This window comes from Rissa tridactyla, chromosome 12 (assembly GCF_028500815.1).
Source record: "Rissa tridactyla isolate bRisTri1 chromosome 12, bRisTri1.patW.cur.20221130, whole genome shotgun sequence".
Classification (NCBI taxonomy): domain Eukaryota; kingdom Metazoa; phylum Chordata; class Aves; order Charadriiformes; family Laridae; genus Rissa; species Rissa tridactyla.
The window spans coordinates 1,186,026-1,206,856 of NC_071477.1; the positions used below are offsets into that span (position 1 = coordinate 1,186,026).

Below are 20,831 nucleotides of genomic sequence, written 5' to 3' on the forward strand. Positions count from 1 at the left end.
CACAGATTGCATAGGAGGCTGGAAGGTGATTGAAAGGGCCGCTGCTTACCCAGTGCAGTGAGCTGCCAATAAGAGGTGATGTTCTGAAGGGCAGTCGCAACAAGTTTCCTCACTACATTTTCTCATAATGGAGAAAATTTGGCCAGTTCCATTTCTGTGATCTCACATTCTAAAATCTCTCCCTCATTCATTTAGGAAAAGGAGAGAAAAACAAGCTGTAGGCTTCTCTGCCTTTTCCAAATAAACTTTGTTATCCTCTTATGTAAAACACTAAGAGGATATTCCAAGTGGCAAAGAGCTTTATACACAGTTTCACTTAAAAGCAAAAACATAAAACGTGTTTTGTCCTGCAGTCACAGAAATTCAGTCATTTATTGTAATGAATGGGCAATGTCAAAGGAACATACGGTATTTTTAGCTCTGCTTCATTACCCAATGTGGTAAACAAATCCTGAATGCTTGTAACATCTAAAAGCTTTCTCTGAGAAGAAAGGCTTTTCCTGCGTAGTCTTGATTAAAGTCAGACTGTTGTCTGGAGGATCAGTAAACTGTGCTGAGCTGGAAGAGGAGGCTGCCTGCAGGATAAGTAGTCAGATCTGTACGAATGGTGAAATGATAGCAAAACCCCGAGCTGGGTGTAAAAGCAGAATGTGTATAGCGAAGAGGAAGGGTAGCCCAGTGAGACAGGGAATATCAGTAGATGGGGAGATGTAATTTCAGTGTGACGAACTCCTTGTCTGACCTTCTGTTCAGGAATTTAGGACTGAAGCTCTATGTTAGAGGCGGATAAGCTCAAGCTAACACGACTGAAACAGGGCACTATAAGGCATAATCACACATGCCTATCACTGCAATAGAGCTGGCAGGCACATGTGATACCAACATCCTCTGTTAATATTTCACAACATTTTTTTACTGTTATGTTTGCTGTATTAATCCATTTGACCTGCCAATGAATTTGGCTTATGCTTGAGTAAGCTGACCTTTCTTTTTCCTCTCTTACTGCACAAGCTCCTTGACCTGCTGTGATACGATCTGCTCAGCCTAGACCTGAGCCAGACCGTGAGGGATCTGGCTTACTCTAAACAAAGTTGTGGGATTTCAGAATGAAGAATGGTTTTCTGCCATGATCTTCCCCTGTTGTTTCTAAATACAGTGTTATAGGTAGATTCAAAGAGAGATTCAGTTGGATATAACTTACACTGTATAGGAGGGAACAGGCAGTGATGAACATGTTAGTTTGGAATAGCGTGGATCAGTGTGGCAAGCGTGGAACACCCTTCCAGTTCTCATAAAAGCCTGTGGATTTCAGAGTTTCTTGGAACATCACAGGATCAAATCCAAATTATGCTTAGACCAGTGAAATTCAATACCACCATTACACAAAACAATCCATAAAGTCAACAGCAGTCTGAAATCTCTGCAAATGCCGCAGAACAATGGCATAAATTTCAAGACAGAGCGATATAGAAATCTTTAAATATCTTAATTTTCATTACACTCGTAAGTAATCTGGTTTTGCAGCTAAGATATTGTCACTTCCTCTATTAGTTCCCATGTGGGTTTCTGGCACTAAGAAGCTTTCAGGAGATTTTGGTGGCTTTTTAGTGGTATACCCCAAAACACACATAGGCTGCCTCCTGAGGAAGCAGCTATTATAAGATGAGGGGGGGGGGGTCCTGTTTCCAGCTCTCCATGACTCATGCAAGCAGCTGAGAACACAGTTAAAATATGAAAGCTGAAAAGAAACTGAGAAGAGGGAGCAGTTATTCCACTTCTCTTTCTCTTGGAAGAACTAAAAAATACATAAATTTAGGTCAGACAGGGTAAAAATATTCCATGCTGGTTTTTCTTCCACGCTACTTGGGCTTTGTGAGGCTTATAAAAACAGGCCCAGGATATGGTTGAAGTGAACAAGACTATTATTTACTTGTTTAATAAAAACCTCATGCATTGAGATAGAAGTTCAGTTCATATTCTATGGTGGTTTTAAAATGAAAGTTTTGTCACAGATCTGGTTTTCCCTTTTGCATAAAAAAATAATAAAATAAAATTAAAAAAAGAAACGAGGAAAAAGTCCAAGTATTCTTGCTGATGAAAGACAAATGTTAGAAAAACATTCATTAGATGATTCCTTCTCAAAAACATGACCCAAATGAAAATCAAGCACTAGACACCAAAGAACTGCCTGCAATTGTTAGTCTTAAAAAACCCATGAATTTAAAACCTGTTGCCGGTAAAATTAACAAAACCTTTTTCTAGAAAGACACAGCCTCCTGACATGCTTTTAATTTTGAAAACAGTAGTTATTTTTTGTTCTTTTGCATAAGCACCGACCAGCAGAACAGAAGTGTCATCACATGCTCCCTAGACACTTCTCAATATTGTAGAATCTCATCTTTATTTTTTGTTACACCATTCCATTATAAATTAAGTCTGTAAATGTAGAACTGGGTCAATCTTACCTCTTCAGACAAAATGTGCAGAACAGAATTTCGATCAGCAATTTCTGTATGTATGTGTAACACAGCACAGAGAGGGTTTGCTATACCAAGGCAGATTTAAGCCGCTCCGTATCCACCATGCTGGCCCCGACCGCTAAGTTGCGTTGACAAAGCCATGGGGAAAATTATTAGTAGGAAACTCTCGTGCAACTCAGAGTTGCTCCAGCCACTCCTGTTCCGTCTGCAGGCTGCTCTAGGGCAAGCAGGACAACGCCTGACGCATTGGCCGCATGGTGACGCTTAGGGAAACCTCCCAGGCACTTCGAGGCAGATGTGGGGAACCTTCACCAATGCTGCTATGGAATTTGAAATGAAAATGCTGCTAGTAGGTTTTAAAATATCAAAAAGACCATTTCTCGTTTCGGTTTAACTCATGGCATTCTTTGTACCTACTTTGAATATGGCTGTATGCTACCTCCTTTCTCCTCTGTTTATTTCAGCTTAAGCTAGTTCTTTCCAAGACGGTGTAAGCACTGTAGTCATTAAACATCATGCCTCTACATACTATTGCCTAATATTCCTAGAGATCCTGACCATCTGCAAACATATTGTTGAGGTTTCTAATGTGACCTTTGAAGTTATTGTAAGCAGTGCCACCTAACTAGCCCACAAAGTTTCTGCTTGAAAAGAACATGAATAGTAAAATGGTATTTAAGACACTTCTCTCCCCTTCTTTCAAATGTAACCATCTCAAGAAATTATGATGTATTTTCTGACTTGTTTTCAGCAACAATTGTTGAGTTTGTGTGGAAAGAACACTTTATGGTGTCAAAAATTAATACAAAACTCAGTTCTTGCACTGAACTGCATAAAGACTCACTGCAATTAATGACATCAGTAGAACTCTAGTTGAATGCAAAGCCCTTTCTCCACTAAATTCAGTGCACTACAAACCTTAGACAAGAACAAGCTAAAAGAAACTCGTCCGTCTGTGCATTAAATTTACTTTTTCTGTCACAACCATAGCATCATTCTAGCAAGTTTGAAATTGTCATTATATCTATTTTGTTCATTTATGCATAGCAATTTCTTTGATGCTAAAACGTCTTGCTGAAGGGCTCTAGGGAGACACATGCCACGCTGGATATAGGGATATACACCAGCCAAGTGTAGTATATAGACATTTCAGTGAAGCTGTAATATGGGCTAAAACACAATACAAGGGAATTTTTACTTTACCAAAAATTTAAGGGCCAAAGTCTTGATGAAAGTTAGTGACTCTTGGTACCAACAACGCATAGGAATGTGCATGTATGTTTAGGGGCTTTTGAATCTTGTAATTTAGTAAGAGAAATAATAATCTTTATCCGTTCTCTGGAAAGAAAATGCAGAAATTCTTAGTCTTTTTTGGAAGGCTGGTTATTTAGTTTGGTTGGCATTTTTGTTTTAAAGAAGAATCTTGTTTCCTTTGCACTTTGTAAGGAAAGAGCTCATTCTCTGTCAAGTTAGAGTCACACGAGCACACCACTTAACAGACGCACGCCAGAAGATGTTGAGTCCTCAGCAGCAGCTGTTCACAGACCCGCTTCCAACGGGCTGCACTACTGGCTAACGTAGACACAGCCACCACAGTGCATTAGCAAAAGGAAAAGCAGTTACTTTCATGGCTGTTCTCCCTGCCTGGCTGCTGGGCGACAGAGAGAGTTAACGGACAGAGATCGCCGTTCTCCTGCCAAGGTCTCATTTTGTTGTTGCCACATGGGACATTGTCTCTGTATTCTTATATCTCTTACACAGGGCAAGGATTTTTTTCTAGCTTCCTCAGGGAGTCTGCAGACTGAAACACTCAGTAGTTTATTTTTCCTAGCTCCTATAATACAAGAAGAAAGCAACCTGGAATGGAGTCATTCCAAGAGCTGCAGAGGAGAGATCTTTATACATTTTGAATGATTTCCATGTTCATTCCTTGCCCTGAAGATCCTACCATTCCCATTAGGAATAGATTGTGGTCTTGTTTCAGACAAACAGTGATAATCACTACAGGAAATGTGATAAGTAACTATTTCTCTTGGCCCTTGACCAGCAAAGAATTTCATTTTAAAAGGCATATTGCTCTATTAGCATTTTAAAGATGGTTAACCAGAGCCCATCAGTTGGGAAGCAGAATCTTAATTTTTAAGGTATGGACCTCCCAGGAACTCATTAATTTTTAAAGATATTCAGATGTCTACAGGTAAGCATGTTGCAGTTTTGTTAGGTCAGTGCTTTAAAGCCCTTATCTGAGCCTTGACATAGTGCCCTGGTAAGGAGCAGACAACGTTAACTTTAACACAAGATTGAAGAGTTGAGAAGTGCCATTGCCCACGGGAACTTTGTACTGTCTGACTGTTTTCTCTGTGTTTTCAAGGATGCTGAGGACAACAGAGGGTCTGCGGTACCTTGCTGTCTTTTGAAGACTGCTGAGTATTTAGTATAATTGCCTTTTTGGAAAATACCAGTACACAGTGGGGTAAATGGATCTTTACAAACAATGCTGCCCTCAAAGTATTTCCTATATGTGACTCAGATTTACAGAACGCTATGTGAAGCAGACCAAGCCATCTCTAGAAAGTATTTAACCATTCATTCAAGTGATATTACCCCCTATAAAAAGTGTTTCATCACAATTTACATACCAACCAAATGTAGAAATCACTGGCAACTTTACAACAGTTTTACAAGGAGCCAAATTGGATGTATAACCTTTAGACAAAAGTTCAGTTCAGTCACTGTGACTGTTTTCTATCTACCTTTCTCTGTAGCTGATCTGGTTTATGTCATATTTTTGTTGCCTAAGTATTTCTCCTTCCAAATCTCTGTCCTGTTCTGCATAGCAGGCCTGGAGTATGCACCAAAGACTTGACTAATGTGTATTTGTTGCCAATGGCCATAAGGAAAGTGAAAGTGCAAAGCAGCAGAAGTGATAAAGGAAGCAAGAAAAAAAAGGCAGATGCTCTCACATTTCACAAAGCAGAATGTTTTCTATCTGCAGTAGTGGCATTGAACAGTGACAGAGCACCAGCAGAGAGCTGTGGTGCGTTCGAGGGAAGAAGGAAATTATGCATTAAATTTCAAGGGCATAAAAGTTCACAGAACATGAGGATTTGATTATTTCTCTAATATACAAGCTTGGGATGGATACAAAGTGAGAGCTGATTGTACGTCTGACAGACAGACTCCCATGAACAGAAGAAACTCTAAGCAGATCAATTCTGGGGCACGAATCCCAGAAAAAAGCAATGCGTAATTCCTGTTCACAAGCATGGTGCTCTTCCACCAATGACTTCCCTGGGCGTTACACGACCCTCTAAATGTAACTGCTATCAGGGATGCGCTGCAGTGAAATGGATCTGAAGGTGCCTCTTGGAGACAGCACAGGGTGTGTTTCAGTCTGCAGACTCCCTGAGGAAGCTATAAAAAACATCCTTTCAACAGGTTTGCAGCAAGGCTACAGCTAATTAAACAACTGCAGGTGATGAAACACTGGTCCTGCAGTGCAGATAAGAGCTTTACTACTACGAGTGCATGAAAGCCTAATTCAAGGTGTTCCTGTACTTGCTGGGCTTGGCCTCCCTCGTGCTGCAGAACAGCATCTCTCCGAGAGGCTTGGGGAAACCGCCCAGTCCTGGAATTTGTAATGTGGGTGGGACAAAACCCCTTGCAGATGCAGGATGGACAAGGCTTGGTGCAGTCTGGCTCTTGGCCCTCTGCAGAGGCAGTGCTCGTTTGACTTTATTGGAATAGATTGTTTGTGAATCTCAGGAGATGCTGCTCTGTCTGCTGCCTGAGCAAGCTCTCACTGGGTGAGAGACGTGCAAATGTCAAGTTTCCCCTCTCAAAAGAATATATTGCACAGGCTCGAGTAACTGAAGTAACTGTGATTATACAGCAATCCTTCACTAGTCTCATTTTCTAACTGTTATTTAGTTCTTCCTTATCCAGGTAAAGCATGTTGTGGGTTCCTTTACGCAAACACCGAAAAACTTATTTTGTTAATGAATTGCTAATGTCAGACTGTGCATTGTAAATCACAGAAGGTGCTATTGGGACTTGACACAATGATCCAAAAGCATGAAACGTTCCTGATTAATTTCTTTGCACCTTGGCTCATATGGCAGTAATGCTGTTAGGTGATATGTCAACTTCCTGAAGGAACATTTTCTGGAAGAAATCACAAATCTCAAGCATATAAGGCGTATTTTTATCTAAGAGATTTAGCTGAAGTTGCCACTTCCCTACTTTCTTTCCTTTGATAGGTATAATCTGTTTCCCTGTTCATTTCAGCTAAAGCTGGTTTTAAAATCCAAATACTTTGAAGGGAGGCTCAACATGACAGAATGGAAATAAACTCCCCTGGCAAGCACAGCCCCCTCCTACCACCCACAAATTATGTTTTGGGGGTTTTTTTCCTCCTTCAATTAAAGAAAAATGTTACACCGTAATTTAACATACTAAAGAGCAGTGGAAATTATAGAACAAGGATACATGACAAACATTTGAGCATGAAGTGAAAACGGAAGCTCAGACTCTGGAGCCCACACGAAAGGTAGAAAGGAAAGCACAGTAACCTGCATTTTCATGCAGGGAGGTACAAAAGCCAGATCAGGATTCATACCAGCCGGCTAAAAGAAAGGTGATACAGCCAAGAACAGCCTGTACTCCATGGAAGCTGAACCCAGAGCTGTTTTGGATACAGAGCTCATAAAGGACTCTATTCCCCTTTGTCATTCTGCCATTTATCTTCGTATTTTCACCCTGCCTCCATGTATCTCCATGAGTCTGAAGTCTGCACAAATTTACTGTGCCAGGTTCTCCCCCAAGGTAACTCGATGAATGCCGCGGCTATGGTGTGGATGGGCCTGGCCCACTATCCATCTGCTTCCTCATGAGGTTAAACTATTGGGTGAGATGAAATCCAAGGCGGGAAATCATGAACATAAAGGATTACAATTTTGCTAACAAAGAGATGAGAATTTAAGCCATTTTTACCTGCACTGTTGACCATACAAAACCTAAACATTTGGACAGGTAAATGCCTGAATTTTCTGTAATTTTCCCTACTTTGTTTCAGTATTTTTCTGGTGTAACAGATATGATGTGTCAGAGCAATAATCTGTGTCACATCAGCAGCTGTGCATCCAAAATTAGCTTATGATTACATTCAATAATGTACTACAGGTACCTTGCCTTTTCTGAATAACTAAACCATTAGGAACCAGGTTTTCTGTTTTACAAAGGATTCTGTGTAAATTTCTCCAAACCAACCCAAACAACATTGAAACATTCAGAGCTTCAAACAAAAAGTCCTTCAAAAATTAAATACATTTCAGGTTCATAAAAAGCTTTTTTCTCATCTCTAATTTTAACTTCTAATTTCTAGCAGTCATTCAAAATTGTAAAAATCAAAATACTGTGTGTTCAAAAAGCTGAAATGGAAACTTCAAACTGGAACATTCCACTGCAGTTTTCTTTCAAAGTCAGTCAAGAAAGAGAGCATGGCTGCAGAAATGCAGGTGACAAAATATTTTTAGAACAAGGAAGAGCTCCATCACAGGAAACATCTAACTAGCGCAAGAAAAAAGCTCTTTGGTTTGAATCCTGCTTCTCTGGAACATAACAGAAGTGTTCAAAGGCTCCTAGACACAAACAATTTACCCCTATCCTGCAGATTCAATCATTGTCATCAGTTCTTCCTCTTTTAGGACGCTAAACTAAGGAAAAAGGGGTTTGTTCCTGCTGCTAATTCTCCTACCTAAAGATGAGGATACTCTAAAACCAAGGCAACCTTTCTGCCTTCTTTCCCCTGCAGGTTTCTCTCACTGGGTGAGAAGTACCCTCTGTACAGAGCACCCTTTGTAGAGAAGCGCCATTTCTTGGCTACCCTCACGAACGGCTGGCTTGCGTGACTGGGGACTGAGCAGCAGCAGACACGAACCCTTTAAACACTGAGCTCTCCCTGTGACATCCTCCTTAATGTCCTTTTCAGGGGTAGACACCAATTCTAGGCAGCACTGAATGTTAGCAGTGGTAAAGGCACCTCCATCCCAAAAGCCAAATAGGTCATTTTGATTCCACTCACTGTCTCTACCCTCAGAGTGGACCAAAGGGAACCTTTTTTTCCTTTTTTAACTCTGTATCTGAGTTGCAAAGACAAATGCAATGACAGTAACAGGGAGAACATGCAGAGCTGCATTACAAACCAATTCATCAGAAAACAGAGCACGCCTGCCTTACAGATTTGCCTGCAGCTCTTGTCTGCTGTGTTATTTTTAAACTGCCTGCAGGTTGCAGATCTTTCAGTGGTCCTTCTCCTACCAGCATACACAGAGGATTTAGCAAGGCACAACTTCCATTACCATGAATTTAAGTTACCAAACTCCCAGAACATTAAAATTCTGGAAGATGAAGCATCCTTCATCTTCCTATAAACTTATTGCTGCAATTTGCGTATTCATGGGAGGGCATCCCACATCTCTCACAGCCTCTCCCCGTGGCAAGGGCAGCGTAACTCGGCTCTGCGCTCCTGGTGTTCCCCACTGCCACACAGCAGCCTGCCGAGCGCGGCCAGCACTCGCTGCCAGCAGCAACCCAGGCGTCAAGCTACAGACACTTTGGCTCGTCATGAGAAGCCCAAGAAGACAGACCTAGCCGACTAAACCCAGTGCCTGACTTCACAACACTGTTATCACCCAGACGTGGCTGTCTCAGCACCAAAACCATCTGCTGTATCAGTGAAGACTATGTGCAGGCATTAAGGCACTCTTCCATCACACATCCAGGACACAAATTTTCCCTGCTCCTGCCCCACTTCTGTGGGAGGTTGGATGGGATAGAGTCAGGACATGACATCTGTAAATGGGAAAGCTTCAACGTGCAGAAAAACTGCACGATCCATGCATGATTCCTCTAGAGAAGAGACTAAGAGGAAAAGAAGTCACCACAATATTCTAGAGAAGAAAGCAGTGGGACATTTTTCAGAAATGCTGATCAACCAGAAGTGCTGCTGATGTAAACAGAAGCTGCAGATGCTCAGACTTTCTGAGGAGTCAGACCCTGTAATGAATATTATGGTTTGCTTCCTCCTTCTCTGTTGCCTGGTTTACTCTGCAGCCCAGAGCGGCACTGCAGGGCAACAGCCATCAGGTCAGGACCTCTCCCCTCACTGATTCGGGATGTCTCAGACATCACACCCTTGGCCACCATTAGGAGCTCTAGAACTTACTCCAGCTAGCGCTGGATGAGGCACTTGCCCAGCAGCACAGCCACATTCATTCCCACCCCTTTGACACACACAGAGCAGATGACAACTGTGTGACAGATGAGGAGTTTGGTTTGGACCTGGAGCTCCAGCACAGAAGACTTTGCCCTCAATAGGGCACAGCAGGGACTTGAAAGTAATTTTGGTATAAGCAGCCAAAAAGCTTCTGTCAGAGCAAAATCCTCTGGCCCCACAGGGCTGATGACTGTCTCCTTGTGGGACAGTGCGGGACCAATTGGTCTGTCTCAGCAGCGATGGCCAAGCAGAGCCCGGCCTCTCTGTGTTGGGTAGGGTTCGGCTGCTGGGCTGTGGGTTAAGCTTGTGCTTGCTTGACCCTGTATAACGACTGCCTCTCATCCTTCTACATTACACAGCTAGTTAAGCTGTTGCTCATTTCTCCCTGCTGATTTGGAGAGTCTTGATTTGGCTCTCGGCTGTTTCTATTTTGCAGACATCCTCTATGTAACTGCGTGGCCTGGCCTCAGGCTATCAGGCTCTGGGAGAAATAACTGCACTATTCCACAGAACAGTTAGCATAATTAAAATATTGACTGCAGATTAAAAAAATGTGCTGAATATTTCACAGAGTGGTTGGAGGGTTGGCAAGTCTTGGCAGCTTGTTGGCTGCAGGAACTGGTTGATATTTAGGCGTGCCTTCTCCTTCAGTATTCATTGCTGTACGTGGGAACTGCTTTTTGTGCTGTCAACTTCTTATCTCCCAAGCAGCCAACCCACAACCAAGAAAAAAATGAACTGACTGGAAATGAGAAGCTCCAAGGGCTTTCTTGTGATTCTTATTGCTAGTGAGACCATTTCCTTGTTATTTATGACTTCAGGACATCTGTCTTACTGTGTCTCTATCTATTTTTATTTGTGTCCATCTCTCCAAACGCACTGTGTAGGAACTGCATATGGTGAGAATGTACCAGGTGATAAAACCATTTGCTTAAGAACTGTCTGTACCCCACGAGAAGCATTAATAAATTTTAAAAGCCCACGAAAACCTCCACCGGAACATTTGTTTTAGCTACTATTCCTTCTTTGACATTTGATTTCTATCTGTATTTAATCTGTAACCAAAGTCTAAGGCATAAAATCCGTACATTTCCACACCCAAGAGGGCAGAAGGGGATGGAAGAAACCCGGTTGACAGGGCTGGTAGAAAGTACAGGGCACTTAGGGAATTCTTAGTGCCTTGGCAGTATCTCCCCATTCACTTTCATAGGGGGATATCTGGGACAGTAAACGCTGCTAGACACACATAGGCTTGGGTTTGACTGACTTCCTGGTTCTGTCTACATCCCCTGCCATCCGGCAAAAAAGGTAAAATGATCTCATGCTACCAGTATTAAACAAGACATGTGGATGATGCCTAAACCACTTTGCAGACATCTACATCCTGAATGAATTGCAGTAGGATCAGTAACTTGCCAAGATACTGCTTTAAATCAGCTCCTTATTTAAACTTCACTTGCACGCTTGAGAAATTCCTGGGCTGGCAGGAAGTGCTTGAGCAGCAGTGCAGTCTCACAAGCAAGGACCAGGGACGGCCGAACTGAGACTGTCCTACTCCGTTGTAGCTTCCAGGGACAAGGGTCTGATTTACAGTGTGATCTACAGCTCTTTGGAGATGAGCTAATTTTGTGAATGTTTCCATTCCCATTCAAGGGATGTCACAAGAAATGGCCAGATGCTATTTTCTGAGGCCCCTCTTACAGCTTTAAAGTAATCATAATAGCAAATTTATAGCAGATCTGCTCTGCCATTTTCCATTCTCGTTGCCATCTCTGTAATCAAGAGCAGCTCTACTTCTTCAAAGGTTATTTCTGCGATACTTCTCATTTTTGAATAGCCAACTAGGAAAGGAGCATGATATCTTGGCACTCCAGCTGTGGTCTGTAGGCGACTGCCCTCCTTCTGTGCTAGGCTCATTGCTAGTTTCTGCTCTCAATATTGACCTCCAAACTGTAAAGCTTAAATAGCACCTTGCGTAGACACCATTCTTTCAAAGGCAAAAATGTATTTTTACATAAATTTTAAATCTCTTCTAAATGAAATGCCAAGATAAAGCCTGTGGAATGAGACAAAAGATGCTCTAAATTCAGTACACAGAAAGACAAATTCACTGGGCATGCACAAGGCGGAGAGGGGGGAATTGTTACAGCCTTTTCTCTGTTCTGGTAGTTCACGTGGCCAAGTTTTTAGTTTGCCTTCACTGAATGATTCATCTCTATTACCAGTATTTTCAAAATTAAATGGAAGAGGAGGAATGTGTTCATTCCCCTGCTGTGTTTAATAATCTTCCAAAAATTGTTTCCTGTTTACTTGGAAATCCCCACCTCCATGCTGTGATTTAAGCATTTTCACCCTGTTAACTTAAAAACAAAGCCTAGAAGAGGCTGTAGAGTTTTTATCTTGCAGTCATAAAGCAATTTATGATAAATGCTGTTGTCCCAGAGAGAAATTACCTGGAAACATACATATGTTCGTAGCTCCACATTGCTCATTTAAATCATAGCTGATTGTTGAAAAAAAAAATAAAATACAAATTGTCGTTCAGTTTTTATTCATGTAACATGTCTGATGACTGATGGCAGCTTCTCTTTTAACAATCACTGTGTTGGTGCTCAAATACGAATCTCAGTAAAGCCATCAATAACCCCATTTATGGAACTGTGCTACTTCCTTCCATGGTACGGGCTAGCACACAACTGTGAGTAGTCAGTATGCATTGTTTTGTGCAAGACTTGTCTATACGCCAAACTTACAGCATATTTTCAAGACAAAATATTAAAAATACCTAAATTGCTTTTCCAGCGAAGCATTATCTCTGAATTCCTGTGGCTTGGCTGGACAAAAGGGAAAGAATTTTCCCTTTAGCTTCCTCAAGGAATAAATTTGCACGATAGATTTTACTTACATAGCACATATCAAACAAACTATTCTTATATAAAAGATTAGCATTAGCTCACACAAATCAGAGTGTTCTGCGTTAGCTTATGTGAAAAGAGTTCATTTAAAAGGCAGAAATATCCTGTGGCCTGAGAACAGAACTGGAAGCTGGGAATTCAGAAGGGGCCTGAGCTTTCTCACACTTCCTCTCAGCTTTTCATAAAGGTCTAAATTTTTCTAAATGAACATTACATTTACATGATTAACTGGAGGCCGCATGGGCCTGATTTACAATTTACAGATGTGTTAAATTTCTATTGCGCCTATTAGAGCTATTGGGAGCTCTCAGCGCTCCGCGTTTCAGAAGGCTGTAATGCAGTCACACGCAGCCCTTGGGAGGCAGAGCAACACCATTACCTTGGTGAGTACCAGGCACGGACAAAGGTAGGAGAGCGACGGAATAAAGCACAGGGTGTACAAATTCAGCACATCCCCCTCTCTGTGGCCTAACAGCCCCCATTAATCCACGAGGTACGGCAGGAGTGGAGATACTGAAACTTTTGGCATCCAGACAGGCACTGTGCAAGACCAGCACCAGGAGAGCCGCTGCTAGGAAGCACCGGGCTGGCACGGGGAGACTGAACACTGACCCCAGACTCTGACTGGGGTCCCTCAGCCTGGCCGCTGGCTCCAGCGATGCAGAGACTTCCTTTCATACAGAAAGCTTGCTTACCCTGGTGACTAGACCTAATGCTTGTTAGCTGGTGAGCCTCCATTTGCCTCCCCTTTTTAAGACTACGCTGAAGCATTCTGTTCAACAGCTGGCTTTCCTCTCTCTTCCCCTCTCAGATGAGATGGAGCAGTCCCCTGCAATGCGTTCTGACTACTTGGTCTCAGGGATTCGAACTCCACCAGTGAGGAGGAACAGCAAACTGGCAACACTGGGCAGGATCTTCAAACCATGGAAGTGGCGGAAAAAGAAAAACGAGAAGCTAAAGCAGACATCTGCAGGTAGGATGAGAACAAGAGTGATGCTGCACAGAGCAAAGCTTAGCTTGGCCGAAATTTGCTTACCTAGAAAACGCTAATGGTGACCTGATCTAAACCTAATTCAGAGATTTCAGCACATTACAAATTAATGATGTTTAAGGCTAGAAAGAGCCCATATAGGCTGACTTCCTATATAATACCATATAGTACATTTAGAAGAAAAGGTCAAAATACAAGAGGGAAGCACAAGACTCAACACAGTCTGCTTTTCATGGGCTGTCTCTTCTCCAAAACAGGCTACGTATATGGCCCCAAGTATCATCACCCCTTTTATTTGGGGTGAAGATTATATAGGTCACAGTAACATTATGAAAAGTGACAGAAGGGAGCTAGAGCATGTAAAATGCCTTCCCTGAAGCAGCTGTCTCTGCGGGGAAGGAGCCCAGCACACAGCACTGCATGCTCTCGCTGGTCTCCAGGGATGTCCCAGGAGACAAACTCACTCGCCTTTTCCTAAAATAGGATGGAGCAATTCCCTGCACTTGCCCTGATATCCAGCGCAGTGTCGCAGTAAAGGACGCCGCTTCCTGAGGCAGCTCCAGTGGGCTATATTAAACAGCATGAAGGCTCTAATATCCCCGTTACACTGCACTCGGTGTGATCAGACAGCAGGTTAGATCATAAATCTCAGCTGTACATGTGGCTGATTTTACAGCTCTTTTAACAAAGGAAAATGCACAAACAGGCTGACCAGACCGTGCTCCCCAAAACAAAATCCTTGCAGTTCTTTCCAAGCACACAATAGTTGAGACTAGAGGGAATTTCCACATTGCATCTTTCTCACTCCGTTATATGAATACTCTGTTGTTAACTGGTGCTGTGTTATGCCACTACATGCAGTGCTGGAGAAGAAGATGGCAGCACGACAAGGTCGGGATGAACTCATTAAGAAAGGCCTTCTGGAGATGATGGAACAAGGTAAGTAAAAATTCTTCATCCTTTTTATCGGAGTCTTTTTCAGGACAATAGGAAACACGATTGCAAAAGAAGAAACCTAACAATCAAACTAATAAAAGGAAAACCTTCAATCCAATCAGAGAGAAAAATTCAGTATCTGCATTAAGCATGTCTTTCTTCAAATTCTTCCCTGCTGCAGTCAATCCATGCAGTTTAATTTTTGATGTTTTACCATCTTGAATGCAACTCCATCTTCCCTTGATTTATACATGGTGCAAGTCTGAGCTGGTATTCAATTATGAATGAAACAATTGCATTGTTTCATGCAATTGCTCGAAACCTGGCTAAACCCTACTGCCAAGAAAGTCTGCTAAAGTTGGTATAAATACGAACTTAAACATCCAGATGCATTCAGCTAACATGTACAACCCATGAATCCAAATCTCATAAAATGATACTAATCTGATGTTTCCAGCTGTCTTTCTGGTAAACCAAGTTTGTGACTATTCTGCCTGTTTTTCATTCACATAGAAAAGTGAAGCATTTGGTAGTGTCATTTTAAAGCTTCCCTGAGTACAAACCAGGTTCAGCAGAATTCACTGAATGAAAGCTGGTAAAGTGTCAGAAATACGCACAAAGGCCGGTGGTTCTGTAAAAGCCCCAACAGATGCTCAAGGAAGACAGACATTGAGGTGACTATTTCTGCAAGATCAAGTGAGCTCCCGATGTTATGGACAACATCCCAATTGCCATTCCCACCTAAACAGAGATAAAACAAATAAATTCATCTTTACTTTGAAAACTTTACAGCAGAAAGTACCATCATGAAGAAAGATTGGCCTTTTGAGTTTGACCAATCCGACAGATAGAAATTAGGTTCTTTGAAACTAATAATTGAGCTTCTTTGTATAAAACAAATGCCATGCCTATAAATAGCCTGTGGGACAATAGTCAGTGATATTTTGCTGGAGCGTAATCGAGCAACTGAAGAGTTAGAAAAAGAGCATTTTAAACAGGATTTTTTTCATTGCAGTAAAGCTATTTTCATATTACTTTTGGGATATATTTTAATATGAGTTTTATGTTCAAGTTAAAAAAAAAATCTATCAAACCACGAGTTTATTCTAAATTGGAAGTTTTTAGAAAGCTCATTTTTAATTCTGTCCATTGAACTCTTTGTGTCTCTTATGATTCTAGATAATTACTTGCCCTATTAGACTGTTAGCACTACAGGATAGACACTACACACCCCATTTCTGTCTGTTAGAAGTACGGAAGATCCCTGCAAGCTATGAATTTGAAGACATGGGTATCTAGAGCTTTGCCAAAGCACAGTAAAATAAAACTTCTGTAGAGCACATTAAAAGGTAATAATAATGAATCAATAAACCTCTGGTATGCACAAAGAACTGTCTGGGAGAGAAACAGGTGATGCTAAATTGCAAGATCATTTTAACAAGATCAAAATAGTTTAAATAAATACATATAGCCCCCTGAGAAGTGATGACAAGCTGCGCTTCCACAGAGGCAGGTGCACACAGACTGCTCACCCGCCTGCAGTGAAGTCGCCTACCGCTCCCACACACGTGGCACAAGGGCTCAGTACCGCCCTGCGGCCCAGACAGGAAAGAATGGCTGACAGTCACTTGAAGGACACTGCAGCCACCTGCAAGCTATTTTCCTTTACAGAGTGTCGTGAATCTCCAGGGTTACTTTAGTACATTATTAGGAGAAGCGGCTTATTAGCTGGAACCAAAAATTGACCCAAATAATTCTCAGTAAATGATTAGTGCCCTACTTGGACTGAGCTGAAGCGGCAGCAGTTTCAAGGCTAAGTCCTCCTTTATGCAGTAAGTTGCAATTGCCAAAGCAGCAATACTATGCTAAAAGACTACCATAAATCCTAAAATCCCTCTAATTCATCAGGCTCTTCTCCACTTCCAGGGACCTCATTCCTGCTCACTTTCATAAATAGCCCAAACTGGGATGAAGCTCTAGCCTGAGAAATCTCCAAATCTGCTTCATGCATTTACAACAGCTGTGTCACACTCCAGTCCCGTAGCACAGGGTCTGTCACGCAGCATTTTGCACTAGGCTGTTTGGCTCCAAGCAAACCACAGAGCTAGCGCAGAATCCGCACCAATCTGCGAGCAGCCCAGGGTGGAGCTGCAGCATCCCTGCTTTGGAGATGAGTCATCCCACCAGGTTATGTCACCCTGTCTCCTCACACAACCCCCAGCCCCAGCTGGCCAGGCTCACCGCGCGGCGGCACAGCCCTTCCGCCCTCCTCTGCTCCCCAGCTCTGCCCCTGGGAAACTCCTGAACCTGACACACAGCTTCACTCAGGGAACCACTTGCACCCTGGAGGAGGTTCCAGGGACCAGGGTCTGGCATACAGTGGGATTCATTCCCAGCTACGATCACCTTGCAACACCCAGGAGACTCTGCTGCTTTCCTTTCCGGTGGATCTAAGGTCTGTGCTTTCTCCTGTCCCTGAACTATCTCTAAAATAAGGCGTTGGGACCCACCACCAATCGAAGCAGCACATCCACTTTGATCTAAGCATGAGCGGATCATTTCCTACCAGGAACATCACTGTTGTGAGTCTCAGACACTCCTCAACAGAAACTCTTCAACAGGGCTGTCTTCTGCTTGTCATTACTTCATTAGTCATTACACTTTCCGTCGGGCGGGATCTGAAGGAACTGATGCCTCTGACTGCGGTTTCATTGTGGCACAGCTGTTCTGCAGCTTGCCTTTCCGAAGGATGTGAGGAATGTGCAAAGCAGAGTTACCTTGAAAACATTTAGGGAGCTTCCCCCAGCATTTGTCCCCATTGTGAGCACAAAACTGGTCAGAGGTAGCTGTACTTACAGCACTGAGAGATGCGGGCTGCCTGTCAAATAACGCAGGCAGCTGGTAATACACCGATGATTATGTATAGGCCGCCTTCACAATGAGCTGAAATGTAGGCAATGAACTTTTTCCCCCTCCCCTTCCCTGTATCATAGCAACTGTGCTACTGCAGGGGCTATTTTAAGAACAGTAACTTTTCACCAAACGTGATTATGAGGCAGACTGAGTGAGCTCAGCGTACAAAAATACTGCATCCCTTCCGCAGCATCTCTGGGCCAAAATCTGATACCCTTACCCAAAAGCATAATAAATTACTCTGCAGATTGTCCAAAGAGTATTAAAAAGGAGTAGCTGTGAATGTTGGCTATTTTAAATCAACGTTCAAGAAACTTGTCATGATAACATTGCAAGAAAGCATAGCCCTGTCCGGAGATTCCAGAGAGGAGTGCCCAGGGCTGAGCAGTACAACCGCGGAGGTCGGGGTGGACAGCAGGCACGTCCACCAGCGTGGGGCGCTGGCTAGAGCGGGAAGTAATGGCTTTAGTTTGCGACAGTGATGTAGATCTTGTAAATTCTGAGGGAGTCGTGAAGTAAAAGGATAGTTTGTATTCTGAGGACTCTTGCCTGAATAGGAGAATACTAGAAAAGCTTCAGTCATCAAGATGCGTACAGCTGCAGGGATCACTGGCACAAAAATCTGTCAGAGTAAGCAAAGGGAGCAGTTTCTAGGTCTGCATGAAGAGGGATTTGAATTTCTGATGAGCTCAATCACACAGGACACGCTTTTCAAAGCTAAGTAACTAGAGCTATGCTCAAGACCTGCAGCATGGTAGGGAATATTAGCAGGCTTGTCTCCGGCGAGGCTCTGGCGTTACTGCTGGGGCAGCTGGATGCAGTGTGTAGTGCGCGGAGCTTGACACAACTCAGACACGACAGACCAGCTTGTGCAGGCGCTGCACCGTGAGCTCTGCTCGTGCAAAGAACTGCCTCCTCCCTGAGCCCTCTGATTCCCCACGCTTGTGCTCATCTCCCACAGAGCAGGGCCTCCCAGGGTACAGCAGCCTTGCTGTACACGCACAGCGGCCATTTGCCCAGGCTGCTGGATGCCCACAGAAAAAGGTGCCTCGTTGAGGAGTCTGGGTGGATAGTAGTATCCAGATGGGCTGGTCTCCACAAGTTTTGCATTACAGATGCTCAGCACTGTTAGAAATCAGGTGCTGCTCTAAGACAAATCTCCGTCCCCTGAGCACTATCAGCCTTGAGACTTCCCAAGAGAATAGCAGGGAGTTTCAGCTTTCACTGCTCATGCTTTAGTTAAGATTAAATGATTTGGTTTTTTAGATACCGAAGGCAAAGCCTGCACTGGTGATGATGCCACAAGAGCAACACAGAGTGACCCTCCAGCTCCTGTGTGCCAGGCGCTTGCCTCAGAAGAGGTGCAGCAAGAGAGTACAACAGCAGCCACAACAAATGTGACCTCGCTTGATGAGGAGCTGCATTCGGATGAGCTGAAAGAAGATGCAGGTATAGCATATAAAATGCTTGCAAAAAATTATAAAATGTTAAAAAAATATTTCTGCTGAGCTGTTTTATGAGGTGTCAAATATGTCAGTGCATTAGAGGGTCAGAGCACCTTGTTCAGCTCAGCCCATACCCATACTTAAAAACGGTGATTTTTGAGACTGCTACCAACCTGGGGGACTACACAAAGCTTGGCGTAATGGGATTAGTTGGATTACGAGACGATTCAGTCTTGGCATAGTGCCCCTTTGGTATTAGCAGTGACTGCTGTGAAGATGAACCATGCTTCTCTTAAAAACATTTCTTAAATTTCTGTGCCAAGCCTGAAATTGCTCCTCCTGGCTCGGGAGAACAATGTCAATACACAGGCTACACTGTCCAGTTCATCGCTCTGTCTATGACATGCTGCAAATACAAGCGAAGTTCAATACCAGGAGCACAAATAAGCTAAACCAAGCTCCTTTCATGCAACCATGCTCCAGCAGAGCTCATCCGTGACAGCAGTTCCTTGGGACCAGAGCAGCCAGGCACAACCCAGCAGCTGGAGGGTTTCCGTTCACCTCCTGGCAACCAAGAAATGCAAAGCTGCAGAGATAATGCTGTATCCTCGTTTGTGGAGTGCCATGTAATGATTATGGATCTTCCTGCCCATTCCCTCCGGTCAATGTTTAGCCCTTCTCCGTCTGCCCTCATTGCCTTCTGCTCTCCTTCACGCTGGGCTTCCTCCGGGGTCTCAGCCCCCAGCCACTCTCACCAAGCCCACCCCTATCTGCCGGGGTTTGCTCAGCAGCGCTGCCTGCTTGTGCCCTCACCCTGCCTCAGGAGCTCAGACTAGAAATCTTTCTCTGAAGGGTTTTCCGTTTCTTTGCTTTATCCTTCCCCACTTCCTTTTCCTCCTGTCCTTTCCATTCCCATGACCCATGCAATTTTTTTCCCCTTTTGCTGTTTTGCTTTTATATAATATTGCTCTTTTGGCCCATTTCTAGCTCCACTCCACTCTTAATTCCTTTGACAACAGGAACTCTTCTGCCTCTCAAAAAGTATGTCTTGTCATGTTTGCTCATCACAAGGATTTTTTTGTAAGCTTAGCAACACCTTTCCATCACCTTCTTCATCTCAACTACCTGTGTCATTTCATCGCAAAATATCCCAAAGGACTCTATATGGCTTCTAAAGATTTATCCTCTCTCTTTTTTGTCTCTTAAAATAGAGACAAAATAGAGAAACGGACATAGCTTCTATTGATACAGGCCTCGGTGCTGTTTTCCTTTCTCTTCAAACTCTAGGGCTCTGTTTGCATTTGTATCACCCTAAAAATTAATTGAGGCAAAACCCATTCATTTCCCTGTTCTTAGAACAACTCTTCTGTATATATTTTCCTCCATTTTTTGAGGTGTAATTTCTCCAGGTTCCAAAAAATAACAGTGGGATTACCTTCTCCTGCCTCCCTGGTCTGCGAGACTTCACTCTTATTTGTTGGAAATCTTCCTACCTCCTTCATCGGTGGCCTCCAGCTTTTAAAATAATTATTGTTGATCTAGTCTTTCTGTGCTAATTTATCCCTGTCTGTGCCTTTTACCATTCCTGCCTCTAGTGAGTCTGCCTTAAGGAATTCTTCGTGTGGGAAAGCTCTTCAAAATTGTCAGTGTGTACTGCTAAGTTTGTTATAATGTTGAGTTCATTATAATGTTTGTCCTTGGGCTCAATCCAGGCCCAGTGCAGTAGGTGTCTTTCCACAAATTCATGTGAATATTTCACCAGCTAGAAACAAAATGAATATATTTGCTTTATACCCAATATGTCATATTTCATCTTGAGGATGTGGGATGAAGGCCAGGGAGGGGAAGAGGAGGAAACAAAAGGAAATATTTGTA

The 20,831-nt window shown here is 43.1% G+C and overlaps 1 protein-coding gene across 1 annotated transcript in view; it reads left to right on the forward strand.

Moving 5' to 3' along the window:
- PHACTR3 (phosphatase and actin regulator 3) overlaps nucleotides 1–20,831 on the forward strand; it is a 110,291-nt gene that overhangs the window by 45,196 nt on the left and 44,264 nt on the right. The window contains exons 3-5 of the mRNA XM_054218412.1: nucleotides 13,483–13,644; nucleotides 14,524–14,601; nucleotides 18,778–18,960. Coding sequence (XP_054074387.1) covers nucleotides 13,483–13,644; nucleotides 14,524–14,601; nucleotides 18,778–18,960 — 423 coding nt within the window. The remainder of the gene's footprint in view (nucleotides 1–13,482; nucleotides 13,645–14,523; nucleotides 14,602–18,777; nucleotides 18,961–20,831) is intronic.